Consider the following 15,614-nt stretch of genomic DNA (forward strand, 5'->3'; position numbering starts at 1 on the left):
TGTTTATGCTCATCCCCAAGCCCTTGATACCTCTCTCAGTTAATGGCACACTCTAGGTACCCAAATTAGCATGTGTTTAGTTCTCTACTGAGTGACTGCATTAGAGGCCACCCGGGGTGAAATTTCTTCTTCTTCTTTTTTTTTTTTTTTTACACAGTTATGTGATTTTGTCTTTTGAAAATAACGGCGACTACATGGACATGAAGCAAGCTGATACCACACAGTATGTCCCCATGCTTGAAAGGAAAGAGGTTTCTAAATACTCTGACATCCAGAGATCGCTGTACGATCGGCCAGCCTCCTACAAGAAGAAATCCATGCTAGGTAAAAGTGCCCATGCTCATTCTGGCAAATATGATCTTTCTGTGGTTTAACTTGCTGCTCAGAGGGAGGGAAACCGGGATGACAGGTAGCTCTGCCAAGCAGTGTGCTCCCTAAGTGCACGGCTGCGCAGCTGGGCCAAGATAGCTTTTTGTAGATTTGTGCTCTATGTGTGAGAAGAATAAAGACGCAGGGTTGCTGATGTAGCCCTATGGTATATTGCTTGCCCGGTGTATACACAGTTCCTTCTCTGGAACTGAAGAAAAAGTATATACTATTGTAATAATAATAATAATAATAAAGACAGATATAATGTAATCAATTTCTCAGACTTTAAATGTAGTGGCTTTAAATAAATAATTCATTCTGCTATGATGGTCTTTGCTTGTTAACATGTCTTTTGTTAAAAAAAAAATGGAAGTGGTGATAATTGGTGTTTTCTCAATGGCCAATCTGAAAGTTGGCAATCTTACATTGTTTCCTCACATTTTTTGTTTTGTTTTGTTTTTCCTGTGAGCGCCATAATCCTGGCTTTTAGCTCTCCTAATGTACATGTTGTGACACTAACTGGAGAGCAGACAGTTTGAGGTTGCAGTATCTGACAAGTGTTCCTGTTGACTTTTGTTTGAAAGCAAACCCCCCTCCTGTTTTGAAAACTGTGCTGGGATGAGTTCATTTGTAAACTCCGGGGTGCCACCGGTGATGCCACACCAGATGGGCCACCTCATGCCAGCTCTGGGGTGGCGACTCCAGGGCTCTTGCTTAACCACACACTCGAAGTGAGCAGTATCTAGGCAGGCCTGAGCTTTTCCTGTGATTCTGGTTTTGGGGGGGGAAGGGGGGGAATTGAGGCTCTCATCAGCTGCTGCAATAATATTCAGCTGCCATGGAGATTGTTTTTTGAAAAATCGCTAACATGCTCTGAATGCTTTCAGGGTTCTTAAGTGAAAGGTACAAGCCATTAAAAAGTATGTGCTGGCTTTGCAAAACTTAAGCACGTAATAATATTTTCCAGTTCTGTAGCTCCGTCCACTTCCCATTGCCAAATGGTTGAACTTCCAAACCTTCTTAAAGTTTACCCAGTGAGAGTTGTTGGAACGCTGTTACCTTTCCACTCCCAAATGGTTAAAAATAGTTTGCACTGCTTCCCAGGCAGAGCTGGTGGACTTGGCACCAGGGAGAGGGGGCCCGAGTCATGCTTGCCCTGGGTCCTGCTGGCAGGCAGACCACAGTTTTCTGGCCTTCCTATAGCTGGCTGAAAAAAAAATGGCTGGAGCTGCTCATCACCGGCCTGCAAATCATCAAAAAGTACTGAGCACCACTGGCCTAGATTGCCTGCCTCCTGAGTGTGTGTGTGCAGGGCAGTGGACAGGTTGCAAGGGGAGGTCCATGCCCCATCCTGGGCACGGCCCTTGAGGATGGCTGCCTGCTCTGTTCAGGAGGTGATTTAACTGGCAAATTAGACACAAAGCAAAATAGGAAAGAAAGCAAACCTCAGAATCATCATGGATGGTTTCAGTGTGTGTGTGTGTGTGTGTGTGTGTGTGTGTGTGTGTGTGTGTGTGTGTATGTGAGAGAGAGAGAGAGAGACTCCAAGATGGCTGAGGTGATGTGACAAGGTCAAAAGTGAAATCCAAGGTCAACCGACAATCTGTCTGTGAGATTCCGTGGAGGGAGTAGGTTTGACTAATCATTGTGTGTATAATTCTCCCCCTGCCCCGCCCAGTCTGTGTTTGTGCCTGCCGGATGAATATCTCTTATCTGAAACGCTTGGAACTGAATGTGTTTTGAATATATTTTTTTCAAATTTTGGAATATTTGCATATACATAATGAGATATCTTGGGTTTGGGAGCCAAGTCTAAGCACAAATTCATGCCTGTTTCATGCACACCTCAGACACATAGCTGACAGTAATTTTATACAATATTTTTTTAGTGTGCTTGTGTTTTGACTGTGATCTGTCACATGAAGTCTGGCATGAGGATACTTTTACCAGCGTGCTGGTGCTAAATAAGTTTTGGATGTTTGAAGCATTTCGGAGTCAGGATTTTGGGTCTGGGATGCTCAACCTGTGTATATTTCTTTTGGAAGAAAGAACTATTATTTTGTTCCTTTCTATTTTTATAGTACTAGGGCATGAAACGTGTGCCTCGTGCCTCCTGGGAAAATGCTCTACCACTGAGCCACACCCACAGCCTCCTTTGTATACTTTTTTGTACCTAGTAAAGTCTAAAAATTATGACAAAAATGTGTTCAAAAGAGATCTTTGGGCAAGCTTCTGCAACCTGCCAGACAAGGGGATGGCTGGGTACTGGGACGCCCCCCCCACCCCACTTTTACCTAACACCAACATATTTGGTTCCTTCCCACAGACTCAGAAGTCAAAAACCTCCTTTCGGACGATGACTCCGAGGGTCTGACTTTGCTGGATCTATTGAGCTTCACCTATCAAGTTGCTCGAGGAATGGAATTTTTGGCTTCGAAAAATGTAAGTTCAAGGCCCAGAGACCTCTTCAGACCCAGCCATGCCTTCAGAGGGAGGGGCATGGGAGGAAATTGGAGGAGGAAGGTCTAAGAGCCAGAGTATCAGCTGCTCAGTTTAACCCGCCTCTCTCACTTCCCCTAATAGGCTGGGAGTGTGACTCACTGGGAGTCTGCCTTTCTCCAGGAGGAGTCAGGGAGGGGAGGGAAAGGGCTTCCTGCCAGGGCACTTTTAAGTGCCCATCATGGACTGGGTGGTCTTGCAGGAGTGCTGCAACTGGGCCTTGGCTGGAGCCATTCTGAAGTGATTTCTTTTCTTCCCACGTAGTGTGTCCACCGGGACCTGGCTGCCCGCAACGTCCTCCTGGCGCAAGGAAAAATTGTGAAGATCTGTGATTTTGGCCTGGCCAGAGACATCATGCACGATTCCAACTACGTGTCAAAAGGCAGTGTATGTTCCCGCCGTCCTCGATCCTTCTTTCCCCATCCCTTTAATCTCAGAAGTTCTGTTATTTCTTAATTCAGGAGCCAGTTATCAGCTGGTTCCAGAGGTCTCATAGGGAAAGCTTAGGTATAACAGTCAGACAGCCTGGTATCAGCTCCACCCTATACTAGGGTTGCTGTTTGGTGAAGTCTCTTGTCTATTTCATGCCTCAGTTTCTCTGTTTGTAGCTTCATCCGTTTCCTAAATTACTACAAGGGAATGATTTAGGTAATTCACACAAAGTGCCGTAGACAGTGCTGGACATATAGAAACATCTATCAGGATCTGGATAGATGGCTCACTGTCACATGCTGGTCTTCCAGAGGATCTGGGTACAATTTCCAGCCCTCATAAGGCAGCTCACAACCACCTGTAACTACAGGTCTAGGGATCTGATGCCATCTTTTGGCTTCCGATCCATGTAGCATACAGACATTGCAGGCAAAACACCCATATGTGCAAAATTAAAAATTAAAAAAAAACAATTAGACACATGCAGTGTTATTTCCTAGTAAATCAAGTGTGTACATGAATATACAAGTGTTCATTTCCAGGGGAGAGCTCTAGTTTTTAAACCTCTCACCAGATTTCCAACAGACCAGTTTAACCTTGAGAACATCAAGACTGCTTGAATAGATAGAACATCACCGTTTCTTTGGTGATAGTTTCATTGTCTACTTGATCCTCCCTCTTCCATCCCTTCAGCCTGTAAGCCCAGGAGTCGCTGAGGACACATCTGTCACCCATTGGTGCAATTATATGTCCCTCTGTTCCACTGATGTAAGACAGCTTACTGGGCTGCAGCCTCTGCTTAGAGGACAGTAATCTCTGTCCGTGCTCTGTGCCCCGGACTCGGGCTCAATGACTGTAGCCGTGGCTCCTCCCAGGCACCCCGAACAAGTTGCTAAACTTGGGTGGAGATGATTTCTTACCTAAGGTTATGAATGTCTACTATTTCTTCGTAGTCTGGGGGAAGGGGTGTGTGTGTGTGGAAGGATGCTAACATGAAGGGCGCTGTGTTATATATCTTCCCAGACTTAGTATTTCACCTGCTGTTTGGACCACCTTTGCAAAAGAGACGCGTTTGAGTGTCTTGTCTTTCGGTGGTAGAAAACCAAACTTATTTCTTACTGCTTGGAAGCTGACACTGGTTTCCAGGATGCTGTATCTATCTATTCTTAGTTTTGTTCCTAGGGTGGCCTGAAAACTGGTCTGGTCGAAGGCCACACTTTATTGGTAAATTGAAGGTTGAATATGCTTAGCATATCATTCCTTTGGAAGCTATGAGAAGTGGCGTTGACCACTCCTTGTCTGTTATTATTAAGAATCTACACAGTGGGGCTAAAGAGAGAGCTCTGAGAGTGACGTGTTTGCTGTGTAAGCAAGGGCACCTGAGTTTGATGTCCAGAAAGCCCGACATAGTGGCCAGTGCTTGTAACCTCTGTGCTGGGGAGTCAGGGACAGACCCCTCGAGCTCCTTGGCTAGATATTCTAGCTGAATTGGTGAGTCCCAGGCCAGGAGAGAGCCTTTGACCTCCACATGCACACACACTCATGCAACAAGTACTTGCATACACACGGGCATACACACACATACACACAACCTACCTAGTTGCTGGTGAACAGTAAACCCATGAGAGACAGAATGCTGGCAAGATCTTTAATGCATTATTCCCAGCCCAAGGAGAACCCCTTTCTGTTTCTCCAGACATCAGAGCGTAGCCCGTGGGTTCATTTCCTCTCTCCTTTCCCACAGACTTTCCTGCCTGTGAAGTGGATGGCACCCGAGAGCATCTTCGACAACCTCTACACCACGCTGAGTGACGTCTGGTCCTATGGCATTCTGCTCTGGGAAATCTTTTCCCTTGGTAAGAGCTCAACGGCTACTGTGGCTCATTCTGAATGGCACTAGAAGGGACATGAGTCTGTCCCAGTTCCAGGGGGACACATGCAGTGTCAACCAGTCACACTGAAGCCTCACTCCACAGGTTTACCCCTACCATGTCTGACATAGGCTGAGTAGATCCAGTCAGGGTCTCTGTGGGCTGCTTCCTCACCCCTGGCTACTGGCACTCTGGTTATGCGGGAGTCACTTGCCCCCGTGGGAAGTGTTTCCCATGGCATCTGCCTTTTCATTTTGACCTTGATTAGAGAGATCACCAATAGTTCCTCTCCCTTACTTGATGATGAATGATGCCCAGGTGAAAGGTGATGTGGCAGGGAACCCGAGGGGTGTATGTAACTCCACATCTCAAAGAGAAAAAAACCGTTCTTAACATTCGGTCACTTGTCATTAGGGCCTGAGCAAATCAGGTGCCTGCTGCCAAGGGAGGGTTGTAAGGGAATAGTGAGGTTTGACTGGACTTTGGGGATATACAGATTACACACTTAGAGGTAAACCCTGTAAGCTGTAGTGTGGGTTCAGAGACAAGACAAAGGAGACTTGGAGTCGTTTTGGAAACTTCAGAGAGGGAATTGAACTTGACTTGGCCTTGGCCATCCCACACACTGCTACCCCTTCAGTTCTCCTTTTTCTGAGGCCCTGCATGCCCTTAAAACATCAGACTATGGACTGCCAGGTCCTAGCTTTGCCTTGGGCTGTGATTTGTGAACACTTCTGAAGATGATGTTCTTTAGTGGCGTAGAACACCTCTCCGCCTCGTTCGTGTGTTTGCATTTAGATGTGGTTGCTAGAAACAGCATTCAGTGCGTTAGTGAATTTTGTGCTAAAGTTGCCCAAGACGCTTGGATTTAGTCACCCAAGACCGCTATGGCAAGTCTGAAAAGTCCTCTGGAGTCAAGGAGATGAAAATATACAGATTCTTTGAAAGAATCAGGCCCTCAGGGGTTCAGGATCAAAGGTGTGTGGTACAAGGAAAAACCCTCTGTCATCGGGTTATCTCTGGCTCGTAGGTGGCACACCCTATCCTGGCATGATGGTCGATTCTACTTTCTACAATAAGATCAAGAGTGGATACCGGATGGCCAAACCTGACCATGCCACCAGTGAAGTGTGAGCTTCCTCCTCACCCACGGGCCCATGTCCACACTTGGGGGGGGGTGTCTGTGGGGTGGCTGCCGTCTACGGGCAGGCCCACACTCACTCTGAGCTCTGCCTCTGCAGCTATGAGATCATGGTGCAGTGCTGGAACAGTGAGCCCGAGAAGAGACCCTCCTTCTACCACCTCAGCGAGATAGTGGAGAACCTGTTGCCGGGACAATACAAGAAGGTTGGTTCGAGCCTGTGACAGTGGGCAGGAGGAGGCGGGAAGGAGGAGAGACTAGTGAGCAGTTATGCCAACAAGCAGAGCTGCTCTGAGCTGTTTGAAAGGAACGCTTTCAAAGGAGGACACGGATTGTGTGATCTTGTGACCAGGGCTTTGGGGAGTGCTCTATAGGACCCCAGTAGCACTGATGAATGAGAGCCCCTCCCTGCCTTTCCACAGGGCTCTCTTTCATCTTAGGTGTGAGACACCTGTAGGCACTTCATTCTCCAGACATCTGAGTATCTGAAGCTACCAAGCAGTTAGAACTCTCAGGACATCTGAGGCCATTAAATTGCTCATTTGAATACACTTAAATCCATTTGAAACTGGTTTTTACCAGCTGACTGGAGGGGACAATCCCAGCTGTTATCTGTGACTCCAGCTGGTTTTCAGTGGCACAGAAAGCATTGTTCAAAGGGACAAATGTAATTTCACGGGACCTACGCAGGAGCCGTAAATGAATGTGACAATTTTCCGCCGAGGCCTTGAGAGGGGAAGCCGCACACTCCCGTGTGATGAATCTCATCTCAGACTAGGCACCGCAGACCGACTCGGTTCTCTTCCCTCTTGAGAGGCAACATCAGTGATTTGCCCTAGAGCCTCTCATCATTTGAGCTGAAAGTTCAGTGTGTCAGTTTTGGTCCCTCAGCACCGGTTTCTCCTCACATTCGTGATGCTGGGATCGTGTAGGGGTAATTTACCTAGGTCAGTGGAAGGTTCTCTGTTGGTGGGAAGAGGAAGACACTACTGCTAAAACTAGTTGTCTGATTCTGTCTGTTTCGGCCGGTGCCGCATACACAGACGGCGAAAATCTACGTGGTGTGTTGACTAGGGTGTGTGCCTCAGAGGGGCATAGCTAGGTAATTTGTTTTTGTTTGTTTGTTTGTTTGTTTGTTTTTTGAGACAGGGTTTTTCTGTGTAGCCCTGGCTGTCCTGGAACTCACACTGTAGAGCAGGCTGGCCTCAAACTCATAGATCTAGAGATCTGCCAGCCTCTGCCTTTGAAGTGCTGGGATTAAAGATGTTCATCATGATGCCCAATTTACGTTTAGGCTTTTTTTTTTCTTTTTGAATCTAGCCTCCATACAGACTTCCGGTATGGATATATAGCCCCCCTCCCCCCATCAGCATAACCTCATCACTATTGATTGATTTATTGATTGATTTGTTGTTGCTTTCTTGCTGATGGCCACTTTGACTGGGTGAGTGGCTTTTCTTCTTTCTCCAGTGGCTAAGGATATTGAATGCTTTTTAAAGGATTTATTGAATATTTACATTTATTCTTTTGAAAGCTAAATAGTCAGTTTATTAGCCAATTTATTGACTGAGTATTTGTGTGAGTGTGTTTGCTGCTCTTTATATAGCCTGCATACTAATCCATTGTCTGATGTATATTTATATATGTGGCAGAGCTTTCCCCCCAATTCTTTACCTTCTCTTTTCACTTTTGTGACTGTTCCCAAAAAACAAACCACAAAAGCTTTATTATTTCTTTCCTCTTTTATTATTTTATTGTTTTGTCTTGTGGGTTTTTTTTTGTTGTTGTTGTTGTTGTTTGAGTTTTTTTGAGACAGGGTCTCACTTTGTGTCTCTGGCTGACCTGGAACTTGCTAGGTAGAACTCATAGAGTTCTTCCTTCCTCTTCCTCCCTAGTATTAGAATCCACCACACCTGGATATATATTTACTGTTTTACACAAGGTCTCACTATGTAACTGTGGCTGGCCTGGAACTCTCTAAGTAGACCTAGCTGACCTCAGCAAGGTTCTGCATGCCTCTACTTCCTGGATTGAAGGCATGTGTCACCACACCCAGCTTTACATTCCATTTGATCCTATTTGTCATTATTTTATGTGTGTGAGACAAGGTCTCACTATGTAGCCCTGGCTGTCTTGGAACTCGCAAAGATCCTCCTGTCTTTGAGTGTTGGGATTAATGGCAAACATCACTTGCCCAGACCCACTTGCTAGTCCTTGATCATTTCCTGTGCTTTTGGAGTCTGACTCAGAAAGGTCTTGTCTATGTCTACATCTTGAAATTTTTTTCTACTAAGTCTCAAAGCTTTAAGTCTTTCATTCAGGACTTTGATTCATTTTGAACTGAGTTCTGTTCTTCTAGTTTTCCAAGTTGTTAAATAGGCTGTCTTCTCTCCAGCGTCAGCTTGGCCTCCCTATGTCAAATAGGTGGCTATATCTGTGTGCTTATTTCTGGATCGTCTATCTTGTTCCAATTGATACATTTATTTATAGTTATATAGTTATAGATAAACTAGTTATATATATGATATATATATATAGGCTCTATTATATAGTTTGAGGTCAGGTATTATGAGTCTGGGGATTATAATATTTCAAACATTGCTCTAGCTATTTGGGGTCTTTTTTTATATGAATTTTAGAATTGCATTTTTAGTTCTGTAAAAAAATGTTGAAATTTGTTGGGGATTGTGTTGAAGCCAGGCTTAGAAAGGCAAGAACCATGTTTCTTCTAAATATAGAAACTAATTTAAAATTATGTGTGTATACATATATACACATGTGTGCACTTATTTATCTAAATACTAATTTTATTTTTAAATTTTAACTTATGGGTGTATGAGCATATGACTGCTTGTATATATATATATATATATATATATATATATATATATATATATATATATCACGTGTGTGTGTGTGTGTGTGTGTGTGTCTGTGGAGGCCAGAAGTGGGTGTGGAAATTTTTAGAACTGGAATAATATAAGGTTGTGAGCCACCTAATGTGGATGCTGGGAACTGAACTTGTGTCCTCTGCAAGAGCAACAAATGCTCTTAACCACTGAGCCATCTCACCAGTCTCTATATGTAAATGTATACCTGCACATGCGCACACCTAAACATATGTGTATGCGTAGGTCAGGAAGCAAGAAAGGGGATCGTGAGAAGGGAGGAAGAGAGCTTAAAGGTTGGGGTGGAGAGAGTCATGAAATATATGTGGCAAATTACATGTTCTAAAAGTCTGCATTTATTTTACAGTTTGTCAGTAACATCTGATTAATTGTGTTAAATGAATACTTTCAGAGTTATGAAAAGATTCACCTGGACTTCCTAAAGAGTGACCATCCGGCCGTGGCACGCATGCGGGTGGACTCTGATAATGCGTACATCGGTGTCACTTACAAAAATGAAGAGGATAAGCTGAAGGACTGGGAAGGTGGCCTGGACGAACAGAGACTGAGCGCTGACAGTGGCTACATCATCCCCCTGCCAGACATTGACCCTGTTCCAGAGGAGGAAGACCTGGGCAAGAGGAACAGACACAGGTAACTACAGCCACCTTCCTCGTGCTAGCCTGCAGGGGAGGACTCAGGGAGACTGAGGCCACCAGGGATGTAAACTGTGCGTGGGCAACAGGTGCATCATTCCAGGGTAGGTCACAAAGGTTTGAAAATACCTCCCATGTGATTCTGAGGTGTCCTCTTACTCCTGGTGAGCGCTTCGTTTGGTCACCAAAGCTGGTGATGAAAAGCTCCACTCTGAGCTCATTTTTTTGATTTATTTATTTATTATATGTAAGTACACTGTAGCTGTCCTCTGACATCCCAGAAGTGGGCATCAGACCTCATTATGGATGGTTGTGAGCCATCATGTGGTTGCTGGGATTTGAACTCAAGACCTTCGGAAGAGCAGTCAGCGCTCTTAACCACTGAGCCATCTCTCCAGCCCCACTCTGAGCTCTTTTTTTTTAAAAAATTAGGTATTTTCCTCATTTACATTTCCAATGCTATCCCAAAAGTCCCCCATACCCCCCCCCCACTCTGAGCTCTTAAACAGCCATGGAGCAAGGAAAACCTTGAGAGAGGCGGGGTTGGGATATGAGGTGCTCCATCAACAGCCTTTAGCCTTGCATGCGGTGCAGAACTAGCTGGGGAGGACTTTCAAACTGCTGATTCACAGGCCTCTCACCCTGTCAGTCTGTCTGTCCCTCCTTCCTCTGGTGGGCTGCCTTCTACTTCTGTTTTGTGTGACGCATAGGGAAGCCACCTCACAAAGGGGAAGGAGTCGGGGGTTCTACCCACCTGCAGATGATCGTGAATTTCAAAGACTCAGATGGACAAGGCACATGGTGACCCAAGGCAGAATATGGAAAAGCCAGCAAGAATCTAGAGAAGGGAGGAGAGGTGGGGATTTTGGGCAGGCTGGTGATTTTAGGGATAGTAACACTAACACCTAACACTTTTGTTTTAAAAATGTTTAGTACACAGTAGCAGTGAGTACACCTCCCAATTAGTGGGTACAGGGGTTGACATTTGCCCCATTCTCTTTATCCAGATTGGTGTCACATAAATCATCATGACTACAGACACACACACACACACACACACACACACACACACACACCTTATTTCTCACCCAGTGACTGAAAGCTAAGTAGAAAACACCAAGATAATTCATTCCTAGTATTCTGCGACACTCTTTCCTAAGAATACGATCATTCATGCTGTGTCTATCATGACCACACGGAAGAGAGTGAACTGTTAAAGAAAATTAGAGTTGGAGGTATAGAATTCATGTTGGCCATATCTGAGGCCATAGGTTCACATCCCTGTACTGAAAGAAAAAAGAGAAGAAGAAAAGGAAGCCAACAACCGGTCTCAGATTCATTTCATACCTGGGCTTTATTCAAATTCAGTTGAATAATAACTGCTAATTTATTGAGCTCTTTATATGTTTATAGTTATCAGATTATTATCGTATTTAATCATCTCAGAGATCTTTATTTTTATTTTTATTATGTATATTTTACTTTTGAGATTATATTTATGTGTGTGTGTACAGATCTGTACACCTAAGTATGTGACTGCAACCGGCTTAGACTGTATGATACTCGTATGTGTACGTTTTCGGGGCTGACCATTTGGTATTGGATAGCCAATTTGGTGTATTCGTCCCTGGGGAAGGCCCTTTTTCTGGTTCTCAACCTTCCTTCGTTATCTGTCGCTCTTGGTCTAGAAAAGAGGCTGCCTGAGCTCCTTGCTTACCCATTACCGTGCCTATTGGTGCCGTTCTGGTGCAGGTCTTGCGGGCAAGGCTTCTATGCCTTGTGTAAATGGTAAACTGAAGACTTTTCTCTTCTGGGCCTTTAGACCCAGAGGGGCGGGGTGAACAAGAGGCAGGGGCCTGGCAGGAAGTGAAGGAAGTGTGGGATCCCATCCTTCTGCTTCCTAAGGTTTTTTTTTTCCCTTCTCTCTCAGTACCTTTTGATTGGCTGTTGCTTGTTCTCTCCCCTGATAGGCTGAGGAGGGAAAGTAGAAACTCTTACTCTTGTTAGCCACGCCCACAAAAGACCCCTGGCAGGAAAGGCAGCAAACTGACCTGCGCAGTTGGCCCTGTTTTGGTTTTGTGTTGGCTCTGTGCAGCAATGGCCAGTGAGTGGCTGGCTGGCTCAGCCGCTCACTGGCCATGCTCGGCCACTCATGCTTCAACAGGAAAGGACCTTGTGCATGAGGAAAGAGTCCCGCTGCTTCAGGCAGCCACCCTGGAAATGCAGCCCCGTAGGCAGTCTGTCCATGACCTTAGCCTTTGCTTTTCAATCCCATCAGCTCACAGACTTCGGAAGAGAGTGCCATCGAGACAGGTTCCAGTAGTTCCACCTTCATCAAGAGAGAGGACGAGACCATCGAGGACATCGACATGATGGATGACATTGGTATAGATTCCTCGGACCTGGTGGAGGACAGCTTCCTGTAACTGACACGCTCCGGGTATCATCTTCTCCGGGAGCCTCCTCGGGATAACCTTAAGAAAACCACTTCATTGCAATGCAAAAGTTGAGAAGAGGACTTGGGTGATGTGGAGAGAGAAAGTTCCCGAGGCCGAGGGCCTTGGTAAGCCTGTGTGGATGACTGGGATACTTGGATTGAACTTTATCCGTGTTGCCTCTTGCAACGCGTCAGTAGCATCTCAGCGGCGTGTGCGGTTTGGAAATGGATGGACAAGAGAGTGACTGGCCACAGAAGACGGGCTTTGTGTTTCCAGGGCATGGGTGAGAGTCCCACACGCGCCAACTTGTACTGCAGACAACTCCAGCATTGTAATTATGTAAATAACTCTTAACCGAGGATGGGTTTAGATCTGTGTTAACTCTCCTCTCCGGACCTCTGAAGAGACCACTCAGTCCACCCGTGTGCTTCCTTCCTTCTTGGAATCCGGTACCAGCTGCTGTTGAATTTTCTCATGAAGTACATGCAAAACCACTTTGAACTTTGGAAGGTACTGGAACCGTCGTGTTTTACTGTCTTGTAAGTGTTAAAGAGGCAAAAAGATAAAAACTAACCAACCGTGAGTAGTAGGTTTGGGTCTTTTAGGGCACCCAAGAATTCCTCTGTATCTTGTAATCTGTACTTATAACACTACTACTGTTTAACAAGAATGCTAAATATGTAATCCGTAACATGATTTCTTTACAGAGAAAGCACAATTAAAACAAAACCCTTACTAAGAAGGTGACAAGTTTGGCAGTTTTTGACATTTATATTAAGTAACACGTTTCTCAATAAAGTATAATAGGTTTAGCGGATTAAAGTTAGCAAACACTAGAGAGCAGAGTGTAAGTAGTTATCCAGAAAGTCAAACCTTTTTGTTTTGTTCTAAGCAGTCTCCCTAATCCAAGGCACTAGGAACAGTTAATGACCTCTGAAGTACTGGGATAAGCAAAGCAGAAACCCGGTGGGTGTCCTAAGTGTTCTCAGTAGAAAGGCGTACGCCTGAGCCCAGTGTGACTCCTCACGCTGTGTGCGACCTTCTGGAAGAGACTCATTCACAAAAAGGACTCAGATGGGCAGAATGTCCATCAGATGGGACTCAGATGTCTCTCCTGACCAGTGATGGCTTGGATGGATCCCGCCCATACCTACTTTTAAAGTCTGTGACTTTTAAGGATGCTTCAACATCAGCACCTTACTTTTTCTCTCTTGTCTCAGACGAGAAAGAACTGCAAACCCTGAGACCACAATGGTGCTGTTGAATGAAGGCTATGTGGGCATCAGCTTGGCTCTTCCCTTCCCACCATTAACTACAGCTACAGTTACTAGCCTCAATGGTGTCAGACCTTTGCCCCAGAGATTTGGAATTACAAGGTCTGACGGGAGCAGGAAGCTATATATATGAACTGCCTGGTGCTCTTGAATAGTCAGTGTTCAGAAACACTGGCTTGGGTTACTGTTGGGGGAGGGCAACTTTGAAATTTGGAACGGGGCTAGAAGTCAACCATGCAGGAAGGCTACTGTTTAAGTTCTTGGCTTCATGTCAATAACATGTCAATGCCACGTATGCAGCTATTCCTACCCTTGATTTAAGTTTCCAGGCTTGGCTGAGGCTGAGAAAGCAAACATCTTGACTTGGGAACATCTTCCCATTCTAGTCAACGTGGGTACCACTTCCCCCTGGATGGGAGAACCTGAGCTTGCTCGCCTCAAAGTGTGTCCGGGAATGATGCAAGTCTGTGTGTCAGGTCTTTGTGCAACCAGCTCCATATTCGGTGGAGAAGATTAAAAAAAAAGTTTTCTGAATTTGGGGCCTTTAGGTGGTAGGCTATCAGGAGCATCCGAACTGTCAAAGTGGTTAGTGTGAGTTCATTGGCATTCTCTGCCATGTGTCTAATTGCTGACTCTGTATGAATGAAACATGGGCTATGATTACTGCAATCACTGTATTGCTTCTAGCAGGTGACGCTTTGGAAGGCACAGAAGCAATAACAAGGTACTTGACTACCTACTGGCATAATCTCAATGCAAACCCCAACTTTCCCTTTTCACAGTAAGTGTGAAGACTGAGCCAGATTGGCCAATTGAAAAACAAAAACCTGACTAGAGTCTTTCGAGCCAATTAGACTTGAACTACATCCGTCTTTCTAGACTCGTGGCTGGAGCAGTCTGTTTACCACTCATTTGCACAGCCTCTGTTTGTTGCTTCTTTTTATTCTGATGTCGCTTTGGGCCTTGCATGACACCATGAAGTTGGATGATACTTCTCAGACCAGCAGTTTCCCATCTTTAGCTGTACCCACCTCTGAGATTCAATGGGAATACGTTCACTTTTGTTTTTTGAGACAGGGTCTTTCTACGCAGCCCTGGCTGCCCTGGAACTCACTGTGTAAACCAGGCTAGCCTTGAACTCTCAGAGATCCACTGTCTCTGTACCCCCAGTGCTGGGATTACAGGCATGCACCACCACACTCAGCAGGGATACATTTTTATTTTTAAACAGTGTTTTGACTGTATCCTGATTTGTTTTCTTTCTGGCCTCCTGCAGAGTCCCTGGAAGAAAATTTACCAATCTTTCCTGCTTTCTATTTTTATGATGACAATCAAAGCTTGCCCGAGGAACACAATTTGTGACTTTTAAAAAAATGATCAATGATGTCCTTAAAAAAATGTGGTCTGCCAACCTGTACAAAATGGTCCTATATTTGTGAAGAGGGACGTAAGATAAAACGATGTTATACATCGATATGTATATATCTGTTGCTATGTAGACTTGGAGAATACTGCCAAAATGTGTATGACAAGCTGTATCACTGCCTTTGTTTATATTTTTTTTAACTGTGATATTCCCCACAGGCACGTTAACTGTTGCACTTTTGAATGTCCAAAATTTATATTTTAGAAGTAATAAAGAGAAAAATACTGACATGTTCCCAACATGGTGGTGTGGTAAGTGTGTGAGAGCGACTTACTCCATAGGAAGGGTCTTCCAATACAAGATGGCTTCCAGATACCCCTGTTCATGTTTTGTTTTAAAAAGTGTAAATGGAGATCTTTATATTTCAATAAATGATTTATTATATATGACTTAACGTTATGAAGGTCTACCACTTCTTTCGCTTTGTTTTTTAGTTTGGTCAGAATTCCACCCAACCCTCTCTCTAATGTTCATCCTGTTGTTAGTTTGAGGCAGGATCTTGTTGTATAGCTCTGGTTGGCATTGGGCTTTCTGATTCTCCTGCTTCAGCCTCCAAAGTACTGGTATCATAGACATCTAGCACAATGGCCATCTTTTCCTCCTCCTCCCCCTCCTCCCCC

The 15,614-nt window shown here is 44.9% G+C and overlaps 1 protein-coding gene across 7 annotated transcripts in view; it reads left to right on the plus strand.

Moving 5' to 3' along the window:
- Positions 1–15,388, plus strand: part of Pdgfra (platelet derived growth factor receptor, alpha polypeptide) — a 46,885-nt gene extending 31,497 nt beyond the window's left edge. For 3 of the 7 annotated variants that reach the window (XM_006504263.4, XM_006504261.4, XM_006504262.4), the window contains exons 16-23: positions 158–324; positions 2,696–2,811; positions 3,133–3,255; positions 5,045–5,156; positions 6,202–6,301; positions 6,413–6,518; positions 9,613–9,854; positions 12,135–15,233. In XM_006504263.4, coding sequence (XP_006504326.1) covers positions 158–324; positions 2,696–2,811; positions 3,133–3,255; positions 5,045–5,156; positions 6,202–6,301; positions 6,413–6,518; positions 9,613–9,854; positions 12,135–12,282 — 1,114 coding nt within the window. In that variant the 3' untranslated portion in view covers positions 12,283–15,233. Of the gene's footprint in view, positions 1–157; positions 1,314–2,695; positions 2,812–3,132; positions 3,256–5,044; positions 5,157–6,201; positions 6,302–6,412; positions 6,519–9,612; positions 9,855–12,134 lie in introns of those variants that run through there. The other 4 variants (NM_011058.3, NM_001083316.2, NM_001347718.1 and 1 more) reach the window with 2 other exon arrangements.
- Positions 15,389–15,614: the final 226 nt, after the last annotated feature.

The sequence above is a fragment of the Mus musculus genome, chromosome 5 (assembly GCF_000001635.26).
Source record: "Mus musculus strain C57BL/6J chromosome 5, GRCm38.p6 C57BL/6J".
NCBI classification, from domain to species: Eukaryota; Metazoa; Chordata; class Mammalia; order Rodentia; family Muridae; genus Mus; species Mus musculus.